Raw genomic sequence first — 21181 nt, forward strand, 5'->3', positions numbered from 1 at the left:
GAGACTGTTTTGATGTTGATATTTGAAGGTAGAAAGCTTTACAGGCTAAGCATTGATTAAACATATTATATTTCTATCAACGTAAAAATCGGTTTATTTTATTTGGATGAATTCCAAATATCCTGCCACATGCAGGTTTTATGTGACAGGAACACAACGGTGCTGACTTACCTTCTCTGGGTAGTTCCTCGAGTCTTTTTTTGACTTTTCTGTTACTTTTCTTACTAACATCAGATAAATTTTGAGAAAACGTATCTGTGTGATTGCTTTCAAATTCAGCCCACTGAGATAACCTCAAGGTATTACAGCAGCATCAATGATCCCAACGCACACACAAAGTAAACCTTTGTACTGCTCCCACTATTCTGCTAATCAAGGCACAACACTTAAGAGAAGAAAATATATTGGGAAAAAAAAATCTCAGAATTTCTAGCTTCCTTCAAATATATGCTGACTTCGAAGTCAGACATTAATACATCAGCTACTATACAGCACTACCTGAGAATATAATAGATCCTCCAAAACACAGAGCAGGAACTACCTGTGGGAACAGCTGGCAAATACTGACTTACAATGGCTTCTGTTGTACTAGGCTCATAGAAGACAAGTGGTAGTGTATGGCACATGTACATCCACACACTATTTCTTCTGCAAAGAAGCTGCTTTTAGGGTCATGCAGTGCTACTTGGTGTTTCAGATGGAATAAATCCAAATGCAACTGGTAGTGACACAAACAACCACTTATAAACCAAGTTCTAGTCGATTACTGTCACCAACAAACTGGCTCACAGTCCTTCCAGATTTCTGCGCAATGAACTCTTCCTGGCGACCAACAGGAAGAGAGAGAATTATTATTAGAATATGCAGTTGTGATAATCCTCCTCTGTCTCTATGTAAAACTCCCAGAGAACACAACTTCAGAAACTGCTTCCCTACAGCCATATGACCCAATTTCCCCAATGCTGAAATTGCTTATTATTAAATTACATGCACATTATTAAATATATGCCACTTAAAAATAGGAAGTATAAATCCTTTCCAAGCTAAGCCATGTTTAAGAACCTTCAAATTTTCCTTCTTTTATGGAGACCTTAATTCTGTTCATTCTTCCTTTAGAAAGCCTTCTGTCTAAAAACCTGCGGGTAAAATTGACATTCAAACTCTCCTAGGACATCTTGTTGAGGTAAACAAGAAAGTACAGAAGGAAGAAAGAATCCTGAAATGCCTACTAATAGAAAAAATGATAGCAATAGAACTCTACTGCCAAGGACTTTCTTTCAAGTTTTTGAAAAATCAGGAAATTCAAGGCTACAATTACACAATACCCAGACTTAGCTTCACCTTTCAAAAGAGGTAGTGTAATATGAAGAAAAAAAAAGTTATAAAGCAGGTAGTTCATTATTAGGATATACAAATAATTGTGGCAAGATTTCCATAAAACATGCAGTTATTTTGGTATGCTCAGTCCATGTGTACTTTGTGTTTGACACGCAGATTCATGCACGTACGCAACATAATCATTCAATGTGATACAAAACTATTTATCCAGTTCACGAGTTTTGCATATTTCTATTTCTATGGATACATAAGCCTACTTTACATGAAACTGATAAAAAATTCAAGCTGTTGAGTAAATTATTTAGAAGTTTGTATGATTCCTAGAGTAGTAGAGCCTGATGAACTGAACAGCTTGGTCTGCACTAACTAAAGTCATGTACAATCATGACCTTTTATTTATTCATCCACAGGAGAGTGTGAAGGTTCCTGTTTTGGGTGTTCAACTGATTCCATGCCCCTCTCCCAGTACAACTTCATTTTAACATTCAAAGGGAAGCTGATTCAGCAACTTTTGGCAGTAACCTAATACCTTCTACTCAGCTGGTGCCTCCTTGCTTCACAGGCTGAAGATCAAATGGAAAATTGTACCATAAAAGGTTAAGTATGCCACACAGCTAAAAAAAAACAAAAACAAAAACAAAAACAAAAAAACCACACCTGCAAAACAAACACAAAACAAAACCGACAATTTCCCACTAGTCTAAATCACCCTCAAAAACTCATCTCCTAATGATGGCCTAGGTAGAAGTGCACAATTTAAACGCTCATAAATTTGACCCTCAATCCTTTAAAAGTCTAAGGCTAACACTGTTCTTGCACTTAGAAGCCTAAATAAACTGGCCAGATATTCAGAGATGCTGAATATACAAAGTTTTTGCTGATTCCAAATTTCTAGTCCTTCTGATGACAAAGAAAACTTTCACATAATGAAGCACAGCAGTATCATCTTTCCTGAATTTACCTAAACAGCCCAAATGAATAACCAAAGGAGGATGCAAAATTTCTCCAATTTCATCCCAATTGAGTTCTCCTCCTGAAGGTTAGTGATTACAGAGTTTGAGAACACTGATTGATTCTGAAATAACCGCTCAATTACTGTGCTGGATCTAGCCCACTGGGTAGACAAATATTTTTACTTCTAACATAAAATGGATCATGCAACCTGAGAACGTGCTCGCTCAAACCCTCAATGTGCAGGACAGCAAGGGTGACAACCCTACAGTGACAGGAGTCATGACAAGAGAGTGAAACTCTGCCACCATCTCCCTTGCAATACAAACTCAGCAACACTGCTGGAGGAGCACAGCAGCATCGGGAAGACCTCCCTGACATGGAAGGACATGGGAAAAAGACATGCAAAGGACATAGGGGAAAAGAGGAAAGTGACACAGGAGATGTGGAGGTGACAATAGTGTTTTTTCTTTTTTCTCTAAGTGTACCAAAGATGGAATTGCTGAACTGAAAATGAAATTCCCTGGGATGCTTCTGGGCAAAACTGGTGGGGAGGAGAACAGAACTGAAAGTCTCGCAACCACCCTCCTCTCCCCCTGAGAGGGAAGTGTAAGAGTGTGTGTGTGTGAGGGAGAAGCAGCCATCACTTGAGAATAGGAGCTGAAGATGGGAAATCTGGCAGCTGCCAAGCGTCTGGGAAGAAGCCAGGAAAAAAAGAGTTGGGGAATGAAGCATGCAGCTGTTGAGCAGCCATGAATAAATCGAGCTATAAGACAAAACTACTATGACAGACATGTGGGCTCAGTTTTCTTAATCAAGGATATCTTCACAAGCAAAAACATTTATGTGAAAGGAAAAGAAAACAAATCCAGATTCTAGTTTGTCTGGGACCAGGGAGGGCTTGAAAACACTCTTCCCACTCTAGGAAAGAGATGAATGAAGAGGAAGGCAAGGGAGGTCTGATGAACTGAACTGAGCGCATGGGAAGTTTCTGGAACAACTAGGCAATTTTGACATACGCCGTTCCAGAAACAAAATTTTCCAGTATGATAGGAACAAGGAGTGTATGTTAAGAGTTGGAGAGAGAAAGATCAGGGGTGGTTTCAACAAAGAAATGCCCTTGGAATCAAAAGCTTGCACCAGTGCTGTAAGTGTCACAAAGTCTGTGTTTCCAAAAGGCTATCTACCCTTAAACTCTTTGACAGAAAATATGAAAGCTTAGTTTTTACAAAAAACAGGCTGCTTCAGAATAGTTACTGAATACTTATTCCATACTTGAGAAGAGTTTTTATCAAGAGGTACACTGTTCATGCTCTGACATCTTGTTATAAACAGAAAAACAAATTCAGATGCCTTACAAAATGCTACGTTAGAAACATCTCCCACACATGAAGAATGCACATATACTACCAATAAGGAAAAGAAAGGAAGAAAACCTTTTGACAATTTGAAGTACTAATTAGGATTAATTTTGCAAATAGTAGTCATTATGAGGTAAAAGCTAATTTCAGTATGAGAGTAAAAGGATCTTAAAAAAATTGATCAAATTACACTAATTTAGGCTTACAGTGATACAAAAATATTTGATCAAAATTCTAATGGAAGTAATATGTCAATTTATTTATTCTTACCTGTTTTCACAGTCAAGTGCTGAAATTCCTTTGGTATTGTTTTGAGATCGGTGCTTACTTTCAGAGCTTAATAAAAAAAAAAAAGGTAAATGTGCACAAGTAAACTCTACACGTATCAGCTCTGAGAAAGGAACAACTAAAATGGCATTAGTTAGAACATCTAAAAATGGCCAAACATACTTGAAAACAGAAGTAGCCAAATACCTTCAGAATACCCAAGCACTCAAAAAAGTAACAATTTTTAAGAGTACAAGAGTCAAGAACAGAAAGGCCTGCACCCAAATTGCCAAATAAATCCAGATTTTGTGAATTTGCAGGTTTTGGTGTCCACATCCACAGACTTCTGTTTCAGAGATGTAGAGCTGTCATAGAGACAGCAGCTGGTGGGTGACATGTGGCAGAGCTGGGATTCGTCTCTCCCCAGTGACAAACCAGGAGAGCCAGGGAGCATGAGAGGCTGGCTGCTCCTGGCAGCTGAGACCTCATCGGCCTGCCCTGGGGAACATTACATGGCACTGACAGAGCCAGGGTTAAAACTTAGGAAATTTAGGGTTTAGAGGGGAAGCTGTATGAGGAACGGCTAAAGTCACTTGGTTTGTTCGGCCTGGAGGAGACTGAGGCGAGACCTCATAGTGGCTACAGCTTCCTCACAAGGGGAGGAGGAGGGGCAGGCGCTGAACTCTTCTCTCTGGTGACCAGTGACAGGTAATGTCAGGAAGATGTGCCAGGGGAGGTTTAGGTTGGACATCAGGAAAAGGTTCTTCCCCCAGAGGGTGGTGGAGCACTGGAACAGCCTCCCCAGGGAGGTGTCACGGCCCCAAGCCTGGCAGTGTTCGAGACTGGACAACACCCTCAGGCACATGGTGTGAACTGTGGGGTTGTCATATGCAGGGACAGGAGTTGGACTCCATGATCCTTGTGGGTCCCCTCCAACTCAGGACATTCTATGATTCTATGAAATCTCACTCTTTGTACTTATTCCCCTCTGCTGATGCCTACGCATCCTTTAATAATGTCTTTCTTAAGGTGTTCTTAATGCACTCTGGTGTACTGTAATGTACTGTAACACACAGTATTGTAAGTGACTACTTGGAATGAAGTCTCTCATCTCCATCTGCCTTTATCAAATACAACATGTGGGAACAATCTGCTTCTCAGGATCCAGTTCTATTTACATTATCTTCCACATTTAACTATATTATAACCTGACAGAGTGGAGCTAATTAACTTTTATAGTTTTGAAAATGAAGGAAAATTTGTTTCTACAGTCCTGAACTACAGGTCCTTGACTTCTGGGGAGATCTCTTCAGTCAGGAGAGCAATCTGCTCTTACATTTGCCAGAAGAGCAACAAATGGAGGAACTAGAGCATTTGTTCTTTGGCTGCAAAGGTACGAATCTGTGTCATAAATACAGCAAATCTTTGGCCCTGAAGGATTGCATGTACCCAAGCAGCTTGGCATCTGACTTAACGCGTCAGCTAACAAGAGCAAAGCACAAGTTCTTAACTTGCACAGGGAAGAAAAAAAGATTCCCCAAGTAAAAAGTAAATCTGCCCTAGACATATGAAAGCAATAACATTCAAGGTTAAAATCCTGCTCCTGTCCATTATGAATTTTACAACAAAACAAACCTTGTCAACAAAACATTTATTGGAATATGCTGATTTATCAAAATGTTTTACAAACACCCATCAACTATGACATTTCTTTGAAACTGAGACACTGGGAACTTGTCAAACTCAGTCATACCCGAGAGCAGAAGGTGATTCAGGAATCTGGACTACCTTGTCTTGCAGCTCTGATGCAAACTTAGCATGTGGACAGTTGGGAGGTCAATATATATATATATATATATTTTTTTTTTTTTTTATTAGTGTATAATCCACAGGTCTGAGAATCAGACAAGAAAATCCCACAACTGTTTTACTTCTTCAGCTGAACTGGGACAGCAAGCGAGAACCTGATAGGTTGGGGAAGGGGAGTATAACAGGGAATGACTGTGTGATGACCCAGTGCTGATTCTGGAAGACCCAGTACCTGCTATGTGGAAAAAGAAGATCATCACTTCAATTTCACATTGCTTGCTGCTGACTGATTTCAAGTGAAAGAAATAAATTGAGTATTTTTAATCCAGTTTGTCCAAAACTCTGTTTTGCAAAAAAATATAGAGACTCTTTTTTTAAAGCAGGAATAAAAACTAATTTTGAAGTGTTGCTACTTCCTGCAAAAAGGGAAATCCAATATTTGGCACAGTGTAGCCTTTACACTTAAAAAATTCCTGATAATAACCATTAGAACTTTGTTAAGATAAGAAGTGTAACATTAATTGCTTTAGGACTGGACTATTTTAGAAGGTGCATTTAATATCATTCACATATAACAGAACTAATTTTTAAGCAAACCCGTCCATTTATTTGTCTTCAACTCAGCTGCTGTCAATGACTCGTCTCTTCATATCTACAGCAACACACAGCCAGGTTAGAAATTAAGCATAGCATGGCTTCTGTCAGCAAATACATGTGACTACTAAAACCACACAGAATTTAACCCCTAACAGGGAAAAAAACAAAAGAGCTCGTTATTTGAATACCTTGCTTGTCATCTTTCTTTCCATCTTTTAATAGGGCAGAGCTATCAGATACCTCTTCAGCAGACGTCTTCTGAAGAAAAAAGAATATTTCTTTATTATACTGATTGGCACAGCTCACACATTTCCACAGTCAAATATTTAACAATACAGTTTGACACAAGTAAAGGTGGTATTCTCTCCTGTACCATGATTTGCTTTGACAGATAAAGCAGCATAGAGGACGTACAAAAAGACTACTATAACTCTGCTTTTCGAGGTGCAATAGTTCCACAGCTGAAATTAGTTAGAGAAGCATTTCAACAGTGAACCACGAGTAGCTAAGAATGATGTGCAAGGAGAGACTTCTCACAACACAGCAACTCCGTTCTGTGTTTCCTATTTTGGTGTAACACCTGTGTTAGGGTTGAGGAAACATTCTCCAGCCCCTGCACAAGTGTTACAGTCTCCATCAGAACAGTCTCCCCAGCCAATCCTCCAGTCGTACTGCAAAGCCCAGTAGTTCTGTGCCCAAAGTCTTCCGGCTGAGGTGGCTGATCCTCGGACTACTCTTTTCTTTCAACATGCAATCACTGAGATGGGAAAACTAAATTTCATTAGCTTGTCTCCTGGAGGCCCTGAATGGCCCCTGATGGGAAAACAGGGAACTTCGCCCCAATCTCATTCCTTGTCTTTATTTCAGCAGCAATTCCTCATATAGACCTATGCTGTTCTTATAACTTCTGCTGCGCAGCTCACAAGAAGGAACCAGCAAAAATTTCTACTGCCATTATCCCTAAGGACAACGATATACCCTGCAGCCAAAACAATAAAGCAAACATCAGAAACCCCAAGATTCCCTAAGTATTAAGTGATGCTGTTTTTTCCCAGCATGGGAGAGGTTGGGCCTAAAATGGCCTGAAATCCATTGGGCCTTAAAACAATAAATTCAGAAACACAGATTTTTGCAGACAATTTAAAAAACAAACAAACAAACAAACACACACCACCCTCAAGTCAGCAATCAAGAAGGCAAAGTCCAGAGTAAAGGGCTATAAGATCTGTTTTATAAAGTTGCGTGGGAGATTCCCTAATGCTTCTGTGGAAGCAGCATATTAAAAACATGGCTTGAGGGCTCTGAAAACATCTATGCAAAAACTTCACGTCTAGCTAGCCCTGACACTCTAAAGTAAAGAGTGTCAGACTAAAGACTTAATGCAGTGCATTCTTAAATTGATGGAATGATTCTCACAAATTTCAATGAACCGTGAGCATTACATTTCTGAGGGAGTTTAAGGAAACCTCAGCCAGTCATTTTATGTATACAGTGTGAAATCTTGTGGTTTATCTTTAAGCTTCTGGCAGTGAGAAAGCTTGTGGAAAAGAGCCAAAGGAATGGAAAAAAAAAATACTAGAAACATAGTGGGAGAGAAATACTTGAGAAAAAAAGAAAAACAAAACAAAACAAACAATGGCAAGACAAAACCTCTTTGGTTAACAGAAAGCAGTCACCCCTGTCATTCTTGTCATAAAATTAGCAGTCTGTGTGTGTTTTTTAAGTTTAACAAAGTGTAGCATTCAAGTGACCTGTCTCCTGCCATTATTTTCTTTATGAATGCATTGCAGAAGCGTTTCCATTTTATTGAAGTAGTGTAGATCAGCAGTAACAGTAAAAATGGTCTTCTGAAATTAAATTAAACCGCCTGAATGGATGATAGGTGGAAAATGACAAAGACATGGAGATAATGCATAACTGATTGCATTGATAATATAATATTTTTAATGAGTTTTCAAAGCAAATTGCCTTGAATTTTGCCTCTTATGCTCCTTTAAATTGCAAACCAATACACATGTGTGCTAACAAGGCACATTCTCAAGGGACTATTGAGCTTTCCCACAGGACGGCTCAGTGAAGAAGTGCTACTGCAGCAAGGCCTGAGGCACAATCTCGCAGCCCCTGTGAACCACTCTCCCAAAATAAGGCCAGTGCAAAGGATAAGGCTGTTCTACTGAGATAAAGGACCTGCCCACACTGCCGACATAGCAGCAGCCTGCAGTACCAGAGCAGCAGCGCTGTGTTCAAAACCCAGTATGACTGCTGGACTTTAGCCAAGCTGCTGTACAAAGAGCGGTACCACCCAGGGAGACCTCATATTTTAACAGTTCCAGGAGATACACCAGATGCTCAATGCTGCAGCATTACTCAAAGTGAACATCGCGTTCTGTTTGGTGGTACAGCTACTGAGCTGAATTTGATGAGAGAACAGCTGGGTTCTGACCCAGGAACTCCTCAGGGCAAGGCACAGAGACAAAATAACTGGAGGTCAGTCTTGCTGAGCTGCCAGGACATTCCATTACTTTTTAACATGGAAGCAGCATCAGAAGGGCCCATTCCTGCAGTCAGTCTGCCATTTGGTTCACTACCTTAAATACTAAACCCTTAAATCCCACAGCATATATATTCATAGTTGCAATATCCAAGTACAACTCAGTGGCCATGGTTAATTCAGCTCTACAGGATCTTTCAAGTTTTGTTTTTTATTCTCAGTGATAAGCACTGCTCCTTAATTTAGTTTTGCTTGCAACAGTCTTTCATTACAAGGCTGGTATCTGTTGTAATGTTGCTACGATAGATCTCCATTCTGCCCTCAAAACACGCTTCCCACCTCCTTACAATTACTACTTAGACGCTTAGATGGCAGTTCCTTAGACTATGAAAGGTTGGATATTAAGATGGAGGCTGAATCACTTAGAACAGAACTATGCATGTCCAAACTGTACAAAATCTGGGATAGTTTCAATCTCCAAAGAAGCAAAGTACAAGGAAACAAGACAAGCCAACCCATTTTTCTTCCCATCATCAAAACTGGGGGAGCGAGCGTGGAAATGGAGCATAGTAAATGGAAGAAACACAAGAGCTACATGGTTGTGAAAGCCTGACTAGAACAAGGTCTGCACCCAGAGCCTGCCATTTTCGACCAATTCAGATTCAGCAGAATTTTCACCTGGGCACTGTCCTTGTGCCACTATCCCTCCTACAGCACAGGCTCTGCTCCTCATGGCCAGCTCACAATGCAGGAGGGTCAATGGCAGCCCTGCAGGACTCAAACAGCTAAGGGGTATTTCTTTGCAGATTTCAACATTGCATCAGGCTTGAGACCCTCAATGACCACTGTGAACTCCGTTATGTTGACAGATGGCTTAATATGAGCCAGCAGTGTGCCTAGGTGGCCAAGAAGGCCAACAGCATCCTGGCTTGTACCAGGAATAGTGTGGCCAGCAGCACTAGGGAAGTGATGGTCCCCTGTACTCAGCCTTGGTGAGGCCCCACCTCAAACCCTGTGTTCAGTTTTGGGCCCCTCACTACAGGAAAGACATTGAGGTGCTGGAGAGAGTTCAGAGAAGGGCAACGAAGCTGGTGAGGGGTCTGGAGCACAAGTCTGATGAGGAGCAGCTGAGGGAACTGGGGCTGTTCAGCCTGGAGAAAAGGAGGCTGAGGGGAGACCTTATTGCTCTCTGCAACTACCTGAAAGGAGGTTGTAGCATGGAGGGGGTTGGTCTCTTTTCCTAAGTAGCAAGGGATAGAATGAGAGAAAATGGCCTCAAATTGCACCAGGGGATTGGATAGTAGGAAAATCTTATTCATGGAAAGGGCTCTTAGGCATTGAACAGGCTGCCCAGGGAAGTGGTGGAGTCACCATCCCTGGAGGTGTCAAGAAGACACATGTATGAGGTTCTTAGGGACATGGTTTAGTGCTAGAGTTACATTATGGTTGAACTCTGATCTTAAGTGTCTCTCCCAACCAAAATTATTCTGTGTGAGAATATCTTCTGAAAAACATGTCGGCCCTTTCCACACACTGAACAAATTGCTAAGCGAGGGTTTTGAGCTGATAAGGCTTAATGGTACACTTAGAGACTCCTCAAGTCCTCTCAAAGACTGGCAGCTCTGTTGCTATGCATACCACAGTCATTGTGAGGCTGGGCTATTACTCTGCGACTCAGCAAGGTAAATACCCTGCTTATACCTTCTTACCTCTGTCCGACTGAAGTCCCGAGTCTGCTGACCACCTGGCAACGACTCAGAGTAAGAATCAAACAGCGCGCAGTCACGCATGGGCTTCAAAGAAGCTGCAGGGGAAAGAAAAAGAAAGGGGAAAAAAAAAAAAGAAAGACATGCCAAGTCTTTGGTTAATACGCACTTCTCATAGTCCAGTATCAACTTAGTTGGCCTTACAGTTTATACCTTGCTGGCTTAGGAACATTAGAGGTACTTACCAAATCTTCAACTCCAATTTTTGACACTTTCAATATTGAAAAGTATAGCAGAATCTACATTCTACGTTAAAATTGAAGGTCAGTAAAAAGTAAGGACAGTAGTTGCTGCAGCATATGCCATCTTTGGTATTCTTTAACTAAACAGCATCAAGAGCAGGGGAAAAAAAAAAAACCCACAAACAAAAAAACCAAACAAACAAACAAAACCAAAAAAACCCCACCAACTCTAACTTCTCACAGCAATATTCACAATAACTTCGTTTCTATTCCATCAACTCAGGTCCTTCTGCTGATACCACTCTGGGAGTAGTTTCTCTGAGATTAATCTGTCTTAACAGCTGGAAACAGTTTTTCTTTAAGATGTATTGAAAGGCAGAATAAACATTTCTCAGGTAAAATTTCTAGTTGCTGGCTAGCATCAAGCTTATCTGAATAAATTAAGCTGTTGCAAATCTGTCTCAATTTACAATACAGTAGGTTACATACAGGGCAACTTCACAGATTCTGTAAATTTGTTTTAATAAAAACTTTCAGAAAAGAAGGTGGTGGGTCAAATTGTCAGTGGAGCTGTGCCAGCATAGTATTTGGCCCTGTGCTTGTAGTTAATAGAACAATCCATAAAACTAGCAACATTAATTAATTCTTAAATGCTCTTAATGCTCCAAGTCACTTTATTTGAAGCATTAACTGTATCAGACGCAAATATTTCCCTTGAACCAAATTCTGCCTTATTCTGAAACTAATACAAGCTAATGAAAAAGAGTTTCCAGTAATCTTCATCAGATTCCTAATAAACAAAAAAAAACCTCCAAGTTTCACAGAAATCAAGTTGTGTAAATATCAAAACAAGAAGTTCCTCTTGCAAATTTCTTTTGACATTTTAGGTAAGAGTACAAGGCACTTCCTTACTTATCAATGCTTCCATTTCAGAAGCTGATACAACCAGGGCTCTATGCTTTCTTGTGATTCATGGTGTTACGGTGTGTTGAGAGGTTCTCCTTTTTATTAATGCAGGACTTTCAAAGACAGATTTCTGAATCCTGACTAGGCAGCAGAACAAGTGCAAGACATTTTCAGACCTCCAAGCTAACCAGGATTAGCATATTAGCTGAGGTACTTAGAGTGCCCACAACAAACAATTAGTCCTTTCACTGCTTCCACGTAGATCAGCTTGAAATGCTTGGTTGCATGCAAGACATGAAACAATAACCATCTAAGAAAATAGTAAAGACCTCAGTGCTGAAAAGGGTAAATTAGGGAAAAAGAGGACTCCCAGGGAACAACCAGAGCTTACCATGCTCTTCCTCCCACCAACAAAATGATCCCCTACTACTAGAAATAGTTATTTCCATTGCAGTTTTACCCAAAAAGGTTTAATGTGAAGACACACCAACAAAAACCTGCATGGAGGAGCTTACAAGCTAATTTATGATGAGAGCAGGTATGAGAGTGGCAAACAAAGGGGCGGTCCTGGAGCAAAAAGGGTAGTTGTACTTCTGACAAGAGACTAAAGTGATGAAGACTTCGACATGCAAGTGTTACAGGAGCTTCTCCCCTTGGTTATGAAAATAGTGGATTGCAAAGAACATGACTCCACCAGAAATCACAAATCTGATACGGGGTGAACATTTAATTTTCCTAATTACAGCTTGATTTGCTCTTTTCCCGTCTTTTAATATATTCAGTCTCATCAAATTTAATGGAGATTTTATTAGGTCTTAAATATTATCCCTTAGCACTGTCATTATCATCTGTGATTAATCCTCCTTGGCCTAGAAAGTCATGCACATTTTTTAGATGGAACAGCATATATTTCAATGTTCACGTATAATTAAGAGAGACATAACTGAAGAGAACAAATGAATGGGCAGGTCTCTCACTGCACATTGTTACTCAGGTATGTTGTATTTTGGATTAATTTATCCTTGAACTACACAAACCGTTGTAAGCCACCCATGATTACTGCAAATTAACTATATAAGCATCTGTGGATTACATAAAATCAATTACAAAATATTCAACCTTTGACACAACCAGTAACTGCATCTAACAAAATATATTAGGATAAGAAGTTCTAAAGCAGTCCAGTATCATTTTCAACACATCCTCAAGAGACAGTTACTTAAGGGAACATCATTAGTAGAGCTGAAAGCCATAGAACTCTTGTTAGATTATCTTTGTTGCAGGTAATCATCTGCCACTTTAGCTATAATGGCACCTGAAGCACACTGGAGCAAAGAGGCAGACATGAAGAGGCAAGTAACTGCTACATTTTGCATTGCTGTTTTGTTCTTTTATACATGCCTTCTTCAGCAATCGCCTTGTAAGCACAATTAAAAATACATGCATTAAAATCAACCAGAGAGCCATTAAGCAGCATAGAACCCCATACTACCTGCAGGATGGAAAACACAGCCAGGCTGGATGGGGCTGAGCAACCTGATCTAGTTGAAGATGTCCCTGCTGTGCAGGTGGGTTGGACTAGATGAGCTTTGAAGGTGCCTTTCAACCCAAACTATTCTATAATTCTATGTAAACCCATCTTACATTCATTTTGGGTTCCCAAGATGGATACAGGAACATGACCTGCCTCAGGGACATACCTGCTTGCAGATACTCGGGCACCAGTGTCTCCGGCAGCGTCTCTGGCAGCTGGTAACCATTCTTCCTCGCAACCACAAGGTGGAAAGCGGCACAGAACTCTGGCAGTGTCAGCGCCCCATCGCAATCCACGTCGCTCAGCTCCCTGCGGGTACAACAGGGGACATGTTTTCCAAGCTGTCACCTTGGGGAAATATCCATGTGCAACCACAGGCAAGAGAGAAATGCAACTTGGAGAAGAGATATTTTAGCACAAGATAAACACCTGTGTTATTTACACTTGATGGTAACTCATACATTTGTCTTAGGGAAGATGAAGCAAGCTAATTTTTCTAAGAACAACTTGTAACTTTTTGGGTTTTTTAATGAAGTACTTTTTTATTATACACCGTACCATATAATATGATGGTATGTATGTATATATTACAACATGAAATACCTATCCTGTACTTTCAAGGGTGAGATTAACTTTCTAACGGTTGGAAGCATTTTCGGCCAATCCATGCAAGATCTTAAACCAGTTCAAGAAGAAAAAGTTAAAAATAGACATCAGCAATGGTTACTTAGCACCACTGACTAGCCTCAAGAAAAGAGTTAAATTAATGCTCATAACAAGTTTAAACAATATTGTTAACTTCTCACTAAAGTGTTCCTCTAACTCCAGGATGCTTCTCAAACAATAAAAGTAGACTTCAGAAATTCAATAACTCAATTTTATAAATTAACCCTTTGCAAGAACGGAGTAGTATTTCATCATGCGCACATGGACTACAATAAACAAACATAACTTCCTATTTTTTTGAAGTCATCAGTATTTTTCAAGGTGCTGAGCTTATAGTGACAAACACTGAAACATTTCATGTGTTTAATATAGCAACACAGCCTGATAAATCATATCATTACAAAATTATAATTATGTACTAGAAAGAAATACTTTTCTTTAAATTCTGCACAGAGAACAACTTGTGTCAGCAATAGAAATGAAATGTATTTTGTTACATATTGGGTTAACCCAGTCATCTTAAGTAATCTTAAATTTAAATTCCAATATTCACTTTCCCTAACGCGATGTTTCTTCAGGTTTTTGTTGTTGTTGTTCTTTGTTTGATTGTTAGTTGTTTCGTTTTTATTTTCATAACTGACAATCTGCTTTGAAGATTCCAGACATATACTTTGACCCTGACAGATGTTTAGGCTTTTGCAAGATTTTCTTCTCATCTCTCTTCATAAAAGCGTATATAAAAGTAAAAGGCCTATCAGCATTTCTGATCAACATTTAAAACTGTTTGTTCTTCCTATCTGAGATGCAAGGATGACACTGAATTACAAAGCACCATGTTGCTTATGAAGACATAATAGAATCCTTGTCAAATTTTATCATGTACAGTTCCATCCACAATAGTTTCTAAATAAGCTCATTAAAAGTAAGTGTGCTGGTTCATTAGAAAAGCACTGATGAATTATGTAGTTGTACTTACTAAAAATTGGGCATTAATTAGGCCTCTTCTGACAAAACATGGGCAGAAACATAAAGCCAACACCACATCTGAAACATTCCAGAGGTGCTTCTCCTCTGTCTCGTTTCATGAAAAATGTCAGTTTGTTGAGCTAATGATGCTGCTTACACTATACTTAAGAACAGCTCTCAGTTATATCATTGCTGTTCAAACCTTCCCAGTCCTGCTGAGTAGGCAAACATCTCTACAAAAAAACAAGCGTGTCAGGAAGATCAATGAGCACCCTGCTGCTTGGGCCTGAAAGTGATTCTGGAGATAAGAGCAATAATTACAATTGACGACACTTTTGAAAATTTACCAAGAACTCTTGAATTAAGCATCTTTTTTTTTTAAAAAAAAAAAAAACAGGATACACATCCCCAATGCTATTACAGTACTTACCAGATGTGAGAAAGCTCTGGGATGGGCAGCTTTGATTTTGTGAAGAAATTCTTTGCCACGGAACCTGTTGGGAAACCGTGCCTCATCAACGACTGAAAATTAATTCTCCAATTATTTACCTTTGGCCAGGGATACTGCACCAGAAGCAGCTGGTTACTTTATGTCTGAGAGACACTCAGATTAACTGGATGCTAATATAGCTGTTGGACCATTTGTCTCTTGGTGAATAAGTGAAATAAAAAGCCAGACAGAGCTGTTGACCTCATTTCCCCATTCCTTCCATATGGGAAAAATAAATAAAAGAAAACACGCTTCAATACGAGTGACTGTAACAGCATAATTAGTATGTCACCAATGATGAAATAACAGACACAAACAGCTCTGCTTCATCTAAAAGCCATATGTGCAGCACTACTGTGTTGTAGTGTCCACACTGCTCTCCCAGGACACTGCTTCAACCATGACTTTTCCCTGCAGTGTCTCAAAAGTTATGGAGAAAAAAAAAAAAAAAACAACACCAAAAAACTCAGTAGATTCAGATAGGACACAGCTACTGTCCTGCTGCAGACACCCTCATTCACCCTGCCCCAACAGCCCTTCTCATTCTTCTCCCAACTAACAAACCCACTTCTTCAATGGTACAGGTTGGAAACATTCCAGGCCAGGCTGGACAGGGCTCTGAGCAACCTGATCTACTTGAAGATGTCCCTGCTAGATGACCTGTGAAGGCCCCTTCCAACCCAATCTATTCTGTGATTCACCATCCCAAACGTTCAGGCTGTCACAGGTACCCAGGAAGCCCTTCCTGAATACAGGTTACAAAACACAACGAAACATAGAGCACAGGCTTCTAAGTCTATACTTCTCTTGCCCTCGGGCGTTCAGTACCCACTGCAGCACCTAAGAAAAGATGTCACTGTTGCAGGTCAAAGACTCCCCCAGCACAGCACGTCCTCTCCAACACCAGAAGCCAAGAGAGGAGAATACAACCATGGAAGAGCCACGTGATAATAATGTAGCTCCAGAATATCCCCTAACTTCTGACCACCTGCAATTCAGGGACTCTCTCAACCTGGGGTAGCACTTAAATATTCAATAACTTCTGACAGATTTTTTTCAATCACACATCTCTCAAATAAATTCTTAAACCTGGACAAACTCCTATCATCTGTATCACCATACAGCAAGGATTTCTACAGCTTAATTATTTTAGGATATTGTGGAATCTCAAATTTATAAACAGTAATTCTGGATGTGCAAGGATTACCTGAGAACCCTGCTCAACATAAAGGAAAATGCACAACTACCTGAGAGGCTGTATGTGGACATACACATGTATACACAGTTATAGACATACACTAGTCTGTGAGGAAATACAATGTTGTTGAACCACAATTTTATCTTTCAAGCAAATTATACAAAGGACACTTAAACGAGGCAAAGAACTGGTGAAGCACTAATTTCTGTCAGTAGCAAGTAATTTATTTAAACTTTTGGCTGGATCTGAGTCTCATGAACCCCAGTAACAAAACAGGGCTCAGTAGAACCGCCTCAGTGTAAAACCGCCTCAATGTAAAACCTGTAATGACTTTCCTTGCCAGACCAACTCTTTGTAGCTGCAGTGACTCCTCTCATGAGAAGCCTGATCCTCCTATTCAGGACGGAAGTGCAATCTCAATGTGCTGTTAGCAATGCTATTATCATGTGCGTGCTCTCCACGATTTACTTTTAACCACCTAAAGGTCAAAATCTCAGTCCTTCGGGTTTGGCCACAGAGGACAGTGAACTGCTTGCTTCACTTTCATCACATGGATGTTGCCACACTTCTGCCAGGAAAGCAAGCACAACTCTAAGGGTTTTTTCAGCTCAGTATATTAATACACTGCAGGTGTGATCCACAAATACAGTCCCTCAGATGAGAGCTCATTTTATGTTTTACTGAATCACAACACTTCTCTCTTAGATGTAATTATTTTCCTAAAATCAGGACATTTAGGAAAAAAAACATAATGCCTACAGTATTGGTTTGTTCTGTGAGTTGTCCGCCTTTAAAAAGAAAATGCAATCAACTCTTTCGCATAAACTCACTCCAGGGAGAAAAAAAAATATATATATATATCTCTACTTAACACTTCCCACCTCTCAGTCTGGTCCCCCTACTCCACACACACAGTGTTTAGTAAAAACTACCTGAAATAAAGGAGTTCAGGTCAGGCTGCAGGGACCTGAATTGGTTGATGTAGTAGTCTCGTTGCTCCTCTGTTATCCTCCAAGGGTCATCCGAGTAGTGGGCATTGCTGTCCTGCTGCTCCCGCTCCCCTGAAAGAGACTGAGGGGAGAGACACTGGCACCAGCCGCAGGCCGGGGTAGACAGACCAAGTGGGGCACTGGGAACCTCAAGAAACCAGATTCAACCTCTTCTATTAGCAGACATGTGTTTTAAAAAAATGAGAAGAAGAAACCGCCACCCTGATTACCATCCCACTACTTATCTCTTACAGCTGAGGATAATATTAGATATCTTTAACCAGACAATTAAAGGAAGTTTAAATGACTCAAGCTAAAAGAAAAATGAAATCTTACTACTGCTGACCACAAAAAGGAAAGTCCAAGTCATACTTTACTAACTCTGTATTCATTTTGAGGGTTCACTTTGGCTGCCTTGCATTACAACCCTGAATTGCATGCTGTGCACCTGAAACGGACAGAACTAGTGAATGACCTCAAGCTGTATTTATATATAGCACAGTGCACAAAAATTAAGCTCTGCTAAGAAACCATGTATTTAGTCTAGGAGTGGGGCTGTGACTACAGAGCTATACCAATTCTGGAACTTGCACTCACCCAAAATCCTGCACACATTGCACGGAGTCAGGGAGACACGCAAACTCCTTGTCTTGGTTTTGGCTGGGACAGAATTAATTGTCTTCCTAGCAGCTAGTATAGTGTTATGTTTTGGATTCAGTATGAGAATAATATTGATAATACACTGAACTTTTAGGTTTTGCCAAGCAATTTTTATACCAAGCCAAGGACTGTTCAGTGAGTAGACAGGGCATACACAAAAAGCTGGAAGGGACAGAGGGAGGACAGTTGATCCCAACTGGCCAAAGGGCTATTCCATACCATCATGCTCAATATATAACCTTGGGAAAAGTTAGCCAGGGGACCACTGCTCAAGAACCGGACAGGTATAGGTTCAACAAGCGGTAAGCAATTGCATTATGATCACTTGTTTTGTATATTCTTTTATTATTATCGTTACTCCTATGATCATTGTTACTAACATTTTCCTTTTCTGTCCTATTAAACTGCCTTAAGTCACAAGGTTTACCTTTCTTTTTTCCATGATTCTCTCCCCCATCCCACTGAGGGGAGGGAGGCAAACAGCTGTGTGGCTGCCAGGTTAAACCACAACACCCCCACAGACCTCCTCAACCGTCTGTCACTTCCCATGGTTTATGTAAAAATTCTCCTTCAGGAAGAATAATATTCTGGAGAACGACGTTTTACCCACTTATGTCTCTGCTTTCTGACTGACTTGCTTAAGAGTGGTTGGGTGGTGGTATCTAGAAGAGGGCTGCTGGTACAATTTGTGCTTTGGCAAATTGGAATGACTTAGTAGACAAGATTTAAACCTGGATGACAACACTCTTAAAGAGGGAGGGCACAATGAACAATAATCAAGCTCCAACCAGCTCCTCAGCCCTTTCTCTGACATATCTGTCCATTTCCTAAGAATCAAATGCCTGACACCTGTTCTGAAATCCATCAAAAGATCCTTGAAAGAGGCTACATCATAGAGCTGTAAATTAATTTTAATTTCAAAGGGCCACTACACAAATGCAGCCAAATTCATTTCAAGTTGGCACAAATTATGTGTCACTACCTGTAGATTTTTTCCTGAGGCTCAGGTGACATTTTATTATGGGTGTGGGGTGCTAAGCACTAGGCAAAAGGTACAGAATCTCTGACTACTACTTATTCGGGAAAAGATTTCCCTTCAGAGGGCTCTGCCCTTCGTTAGTGCAAACTGTCTGTTTGCTTAATAAATGCACAGCAGGATACTTGACTGTTGGAAATATCTGCTTTTGCAACCAGCAGGAAAACATAGGCTCCATTGCATAACAGCAAACAAATATCCAGAAATTAATTTATTCTGTTTGAGATGCGATTTACCCAACTGGGGTGAAAAAAGAGAATATGCAGAATATTAGGCCAGAATATTCTGTGCATGTGTTAAAGACAGCATTCTAAATCAAGCGGAAATCTCTGCGAAACTTCATATATTTTAAATGAGAATATTTTACTTTTGCTAGGATAACCTCATTTTTCTTTTTTTTTACTTTTGAACTGAGGACTCTCGGTCTAGTTTTGCTATCTATGCTATTTGGTGCTTCTCATTCTACTTAGCTTCAGCAACTTAATTAACTGGATTATTTATTTTAATTTCTCCTTCCATCAGCTTTGTTTTGTTGGTGTGTGGTTTTTTTTTTTCCATATACTAAAAAAGCACACTTCAGCCTCTAGTCTAAAAACACCATGGAGAATGCTTTTTACTTTTGAAGTGAGAATTCTTCTGCTTTTTTTTTTTTAATTCTCTGTTCATTTATTAGTACTACGACTAGAGAAAAACATGCAATTCATTACCCGATTAAGAGTTGAACAGGCGAGTGCAGGTTTGGCTCCATAATTCCCTGATAATGGTCCATCTTGCTGGTGAGTAGTGTGTCGGACTTCATAAGGAGCTACAGACATTTAAAATAAAGTATATAAATGAAAGGATAATAAAAATATTCTAGTAGGCTAAAGGAAATAATTAAATACCACAAGGTCGAGAATCTAGCTTGTGAATCTAGTATCACAGTATCAAAATCCATTTTGTCTTCTGTAACAAAATTCCAGCCACATACTTGTATTTCACATTACATCATTCTTCTTCAGACACTACTGTTAGAAACTGTCAGTTATGTATTACTAGATAACAGAAATAATTGTTCATCATGTAGAAATACATATTTACATAGCCTCTTTGTAGAGTTATACCTTTTATATACTTACTGCCATATAAATACCACAAGAATGCTTTACAAACAAGAGGAATAATTCAAATGAGCTACAAAAACTATGCTATTGAACAGCAAATCATTAATTTTCCACATATTCTTGTTCCCCCTTCCCCAACTTCTGTTGAAAAGCAAAACACAACTCACCAGTTTGCATTGTTTTGAGTAAAGTTAGTAATGAAAAGTAACAATTACTTCTTCTTTTGCTAAAATAAGTCACTTATGTTCCACTGCAGCAAATATAGTAAGTGGTGACATAACTGCACATTTAAGAACAATGTTTTAAAAATAGGTCAAGTTTGCAAACACAAAGGCAATTCGCTTGCAAACTCTTACAGAGCTGAAAACTTCTGCTGCCAGCCTATTTAAAATGTAACACTGCAAAGGCCATCTGCATCAGATAGACAGAACTTAAGACTCCTAATGAAAAGTAGGACCAAGAACCCTTAAAAATTTTTAGATCAGGAAGACCTTAAAAATTATACTCCTAACCCCTTTCTTTGCTAAGTGGTCTTATCCTGTATTGCTATCTATTCTTATTCCTGTACATGTAACTTCTAATTTCAGAAAACAACACGGGAAGGAAGTTGGGAAACATACAGATGCCCTTGGAACAGGAGATTTTGGCACACAGCCACACTGCTGTGCGACTGCTACCTAAAAAAAATTTCAAAACTATCAAGAAGAAAAGCCTATAGTAATGGTTTTCGTGCAAAGGGCTGCCCCTGAAGATGCATCGTTCAGTTCCAGGGTTGGACCTGCAGCACAGAACATCCCATCCAGCCCAGTGCTGTGGCACAAACATCTCTTACGTGTACCCTGACCCCAGTGCTCTTCAGAAAACTGGAAGG

General features: G+C 39.8%; 1 protein-coding gene across 4 annotated transcripts in view; it reads right to left on the reverse strand.

The window, feature by feature from the left end:
• The window catches only part of REPS2 (RALBP1 associated Eps domain containing 2), a 105859-nt gene that overhangs the window by 41099 nt on the left and 43579 nt on the right, over window positions 1–21181 (reverse strand). For 3 of the 4 annotated variants that reach the window (XM_071812691.1, XM_065857820.2, XM_065857809.2), the window contains exons 5-11: window positions 19915–20012; window positions 17455–17593; window positions 15265–15328; window positions 13369–13511; window positions 10524–10618; window positions 6512–6581; window positions 3921–3986 (exon numbers count right to left, since the gene is read on the reverse strand). In XM_071812691.1, coding sequence (XP_071668792.1) covers window positions 3921–3986; window positions 6512–6581; window positions 10524–10618; window positions 13369–13511; window positions 15265–15328; window positions 17455–17593; window positions 19915–20012 — 675 coding nt within the window. The remainder of the gene's footprint in view (window positions 1–3920; window positions 3987–6511; window positions 6582–10523; window positions 10619–13368; window positions 13512–15264; window positions 15329–17454; window positions 17594–19914; window positions 20013–21181) is intronic. The other variant, XM_065857815.2, reaches the window with a different exon arrangement.

This window comes from Patagioenas fasciata, chromosome 1 (genome assembly GCF_037038585.1).
Source record: "Patagioenas fasciata isolate bPatFas1 chromosome 1, bPatFas1.hap1, whole genome shotgun sequence".
Taxonomy (NCBI): domain Eukaryota; kingdom Metazoa; phylum Chordata; class Aves; order Columbiformes; family Columbidae; genus Patagioenas; species Patagioenas fasciata.